General features: G+C 37.2%; 2 protein-coding genes across 2 annotated transcripts in view; both read left to right on the plus strand.

The window, feature by feature from the left end:
- The window catches only part of LOC106103610, a 6,658-nt gene extending 2,888 nt beyond the window's left edge, over nucleotides 1-3,770 (plus strand). Inside the window, exons 5-10 of the mRNA XM_013283392.1 lie at nucleotides 750-872; nucleotides 1,072-1,331; nucleotides 1,554-1,758; nucleotides 1,893-2,100; nucleotides 2,377-2,557; nucleotides 2,999-3,770. Of these exons, the coding sequence (XP_013138846.1) occupies nucleotides 750-872; nucleotides 1,072-1,331; nucleotides 1,554-1,758; nucleotides 1,893-2,100; nucleotides 2,377-2,557; nucleotides 2,999-3,733 (1,712 nt within the window). The 3' untranslated portion in view covers nucleotides 3,734-3,770. The remainder of the gene's footprint in view (nucleotides 1-749; nucleotides 873-1,071; nucleotides 1,332-1,553; nucleotides 1,759-1,892; nucleotides 2,101-2,376; nucleotides 2,558-2,998) is intronic.
- Nucleotides 3,771-4,557: 787 nt separating this feature from the next.
- The window catches only part of LOC106103615 (putative defense protein 3), a 2,988-nt gene continuing 2,560 nt past the window's right edge, over nucleotides 4,558-4,985 (plus strand). Inside the window, exon 1 of the mRNA XM_013283398.1 lies at nucleotides 4,558-4,825. Coding sequence (XP_013138852.1) covers nucleotides 4,630-4,825 — 196 coding nt within the window. The 5' untranslated portion in view covers nucleotides 4,558-4,629. The remainder of the gene's footprint in view (nucleotides 4,826-4,985) is intronic.

The following is a 4,985-nucleotide window of genomic DNA, read 5'->3' on the forward strand; positions in this document are numbered from 1 at the left end:
AAATACAACAGAAAGTTTGCCCTAAGTTGGATTTTGCGTTGATAAAAGATGAGACAAAGGATTTGATATTTCTATAAATTTAATCAGTATGCACTGAAAATTTTCTCCTATATCTTATATCGATACTGAGAAACATATTTAATATGCGTCAATGTTATCGTTGTTATTCTTTGTTTGATGTGTTTTTATTACATTGGTATACTAACAATACAGTCGCTTTCTATTGTTGTATGAAAATTTGATCATAATGAAAAAAAGTTGATGTAATCAAGTCATCCATCAACAACGATTAGGATTAAGCAACTTTTCTTTCACTTGATTATAATTAAGTAATTGTTATTTTATCCACTGACGTCTACAGAAATGTTTTGCTATCTCTGTTTTTATTAAAAGAATAAGCGGGATGACAATATGTTTCTGTACATGTGTTTTAGTGTAAACCCACGGTTTTGCTCATTTTTAATTAATTAATCTTAATCCAACATTATGAAAGCCGTCTCTACACGCAGTTACACTCTATATCGAAAATTATCTAAAATATTTATTTCGTGATATAGGGTTATCTTAGGTTGATAGATATTTTAAATTGGTACTAAAATATATACAATAATATTATTTTAACACAAGACAATCTGTCTCACAATTTCGTAAGATAAATAAAAAACTACTTTGATTCATTTCTTTAATATATATTTTGTAATTGTACAAAACATACAAAGTTCACCATATCAGTTAATTTGTACATTCAGATGACAGTCAATGTGAGGCGACCTTCGACGGCTGGACATGTTGGCATCCGACGCCCTCGGATACTATTGTCAACGAAGTGTGTTCAGAATTCGCCTACTCCAATGTTGGACCCTCATGCCATCGTAAGTAATGTGTATCTATCGGACGAAATGATACATTAAAGCGCCTTTACACGTGTACATTTTGAGTAAACAGTAGAATTGTACGGAAAAAAACGACGCCTGAAGCTTATAAACACGTTCCATGTCTTGACAAAGAATTGCTATATCTGATCCTCTTGAAGTTTCTGTTATGTTTCCGCGTTTTAATGTCACCCTTTAGATTTCAGCAACAAGCAATGCTTCTCTAACGGCAGCTGGGAGCTGCAGACGGACTACACTACATGCAGCATCACGCCGCGGCTGCTGCTCCGCTATCGCATGAACATCGCCGTGCTTGCCTTTTCCATCGCCTCCTGCCTGCCCGCTGTCTTCATATTCTTCTTCTACAAGCGACTCAGGATCACACGAGTCGCACTCCACAGAAATTTGCTCATCGCTATCATTATAAGAAACGCTCTCGTCATTATTAGCAGAAGTGAGGTAAGTTTGGGTCTATGAAATTAAAATTCAATAGAATGTGTATTCGTCTATAAAAGAAATATTTACATATCAGAAGTGATTATGGTGATACGTGAGTTTCATAGGCGATGGTCAAGTGGAGACGATAGAACGATACTAAATTGTTCATCATATTTCTAATTCAGTACCGAGGAACTTGTTAGAAGTTTCCGATGAAAAATTACTAGTGAGGTCTTTTTCCAGGTGTACATTGCGGAGCTTACCAGTTCTGGTGAGACAGTGCTGTCGCAGCACGGCGCGTGGTGCCGCGTGCTAGCGGTATGCGAACGCGTCGCGGCCAACGCGGTCTTCGTATGCATGCTGGTGGAGGGCGTCTATTTACACCGTCTCATCGTTGCCGTATTTCGAAGCAACATTAAAATAAAGTGGCTCTACGGAGCTGGTGCAGGTACACTTAAAGATAGTGGTCTTCTCCTCCCTTCCTTTTCTTATTTTAATATTTCATTATGAACATCGCCCTTATTGCGCACTAAGTGGAGTCAGAGGTTACTTTTAGTTTTATTTACATATCGTTTGTTACAGTGATTGCGTTAGTCCCTGCGCTGGCGTGGGCTGTGGTGATGAGCCAGCTCAACGATCATTCTTGCTGGATCGTGTACACGGTAGCACATGTACAGTGGATCCTGGACGCGCCGCGGGTCGCCATACTTCTTATCAACACAATGCTCTTCATTGATATACTGAGGGTGTTGCTCACGAAGCTCCGGAACTCGGAGAACGCTAATCAGCTGTGAGTGATACTAAACATTTTATAAATAATGCATATGTTATTAAAGTAAACCTGTAAGACAACCAATAGCAATTAACATATACAATATATACGGAGACATTGCATGACCTTTGTAAAACAGAAAGAAACGTAGATAAAAACAGCTTCTTTATTCCTGAGAGTCGCAACCCTGTCGATGGCCATATCTCGAAGGGTATTTCTCAACTGTATGCGATCTTCCGTTAATGCTATACCGTAATTTATATTGCTGGTACAATTTTAATGTATTTCTTCCAGAAGTACAGCGAAGGCGACATTATTCCTGATGCCTCTGTTCGGGACGCAGTTTCTGCTGACGGCGTTCAGGCCAAGCACTACCGACTGCACCTGGGAGCAGCTGTACTACTATTTCTCCTACACACTGGAAGCCTTGCAAGGGTTCATTGTCGCCTTGCTCTATTGTTATGTCAATAAAGAGGTAACGCGAATTTCTAATATTTATAATAGATGTTAAGATTGATGCGGCATAATAGTGTTAAACACGTTTTAGTACTTACTTTGTAACTAAAATGAGATAGAAATTATATATGCAGATTAAATATTTAGTCACATTACCATTAAAAAAACCGCTACCAGAACATCTGTTAATAGCCTTACTTAATTTAAGTAGTTACACAATTCAAACCTTAACCTACTTAAAAATTAATAGATTATACCGGTAAACCTTTATTATACTAATGTTGTTAGGAAATTTAGTATGGTTTTATAATTAGACACTTTTAAACGACAAACATACTATAAATCCGTATATTTAAACCATCCCAGAAGGGCTACTTAAAAACGATAGGTAAAAATGTTTAAAACAATATCACAAACGAATAACTTTATTGTGATTTTAATTATTTTATTTCTATTAAAGGTACATGCACTAGTTAAAGCTACATACAAGAAAACGGAGAACGCAGTTAATTCACGAGTTCGAGGCACAAATTCTCGAGGCAGTCTCGAAGCGAATTCCACCAGGCGATTCACTTACAGCACTAACCTGCCATCGCACAACGTTGACGATGTTAAAGACCACTACACCAGTATGAAGCCGAAACTACACGTAGCAGAAATAATGTCTATACCAGCTACAGAAAGACTTGCAGAAATATTAGACCCTATCTACGAGACCGTAGAAAATGGTCTAACGAATGAAGGATATGATTATCTCAAGAGAACTGAACACGATGACGATTCAGGCATAATCCCAAACAGAGCATCTAATGCTGACGACGATGACGGTATTAATAAACATTCTAGTGTTTCATTAGATTACCCACAATGGATAAAAAGAAAAAATGCACCTACCGAATGTTTTGATGAGGAAACATTATCTAACACAGATAACATTATAGATAATACAGAAACTGATCCAAATTACGAAATTATTTCCATACCATTAGGAAAAAATATTGAAGATGTTAAAAAAACGGATAATCCTAAAGATGGTAGCAGCGGAATGGAATCGGAATATGAGGATTGCGAGAATATGCTCGACGAAATAATGCAATATATTGATTCAAGTGACAAAGCAGACGTAGTTTTGGATCCGAACATTCTTTCTCCGAACAGGAAAACTGGAGATAAAATACTTTTTGTCAATGAATAGAAGAAATAAAAATTACAGCATTTTGAACTTTATTAAATTCGTATTTCTATTTTGTGCATTCACAATAGTGTATTTTTAAATCAATTTTATTTACATCTCACAATTTGTTGAAGTGAGTTAAATATAGATAAATAACAAGCTCTCGCTAACACTTCACCTGCACGAGGGCGCTCTAACGAAGACGAGGTAGAGAGGGTCGATGTAATTCAATTTATTTTAAAATAAAATATGGGTTAGTCTGAAACTTACTCGTACTAAAGCTAAGACTTCAAATGTGATTATTACAACTCGTTATACGGTTATATAAAACAATACATAGAGGTATTTATCTTGGTTTAAAAAGATCAATTAGTATAGATTTTTTTTTTATTAAACTTATGAATGTTGAGGGGTACACCGGTAGAGGTAGACCTAGAAAGAGATGGATGGATTGCGTGAAGGTGACACGATCAAGAAGGGAGTGATGACTGAGATGACGGATGATAGAGTGCTTTGGAAGACGAAAACCCGGTGCACCGACCCTACGGGAGTAGGATAATGCAGGGGAGATGATGATTTTTTTTATTGAAGTTACGTTGCTCTTTGTATTCAAAAAGACTCGGGTTCGATTTTCTACATTGACTTCAATGAAATCGTTAGTAGCATATCTGTATACCACAAACAAAACTGCCACTTTAAGTTTGGGCATATAACATAGTTATCGTGATAACATGTTACAAAATACCATTGCACTCGTTAACACACGAGTTGCATTAGTGAAAAAAAATATTTGTCCGTCAAGTCGTCTAAATTCTAGATCCTTTCGAATGCTTACAAAAGTGAGTGTAACCGTCGGCGCGTGCGCAGTCGGGTTACGGATTTTTAACTGACGCACCAAAATTCGGTAGCACATCGCGATGATAACGTACGGTTTAGTGCTATTGTTTCTATTGGGTGTGGAGAGTTTTCCTGATGGAGCGCCTATAGACGCTTGTGTTAAGGATCGCGCGAACCAACCCAACCACGGACAGCATAGGACTCAACCCATGTCGACACTGCCTTACAGAGTTGTCGCTTCTTCAGCGCACTACACACCGAATTCAAGAATTACAGGTTGGTTACATTAAATCTAAGAGACGACATTATTAAAACTAGTCTTGGGCTTAATCGGACATCCGCAAGTAGTACCTTTAGTACTTCAGATTTGTGAAAACACAATACATGAATAGAATATAACGAGGGTTATATATTACTTCACATCAAATTTTAAGCA

Source organism: Papilio polytes, unplaced genomic scaffold, assembly GCF_000836215.1.
Source record: "Papilio polytes unplaced genomic scaffold, Ppol_1.0 DF823731.1, whole genome shotgun sequence".
NCBI lineage: Eukaryota > Metazoa > Arthropoda > Insecta > Lepidoptera > Papilionidae > Papilio > Papilio polytes.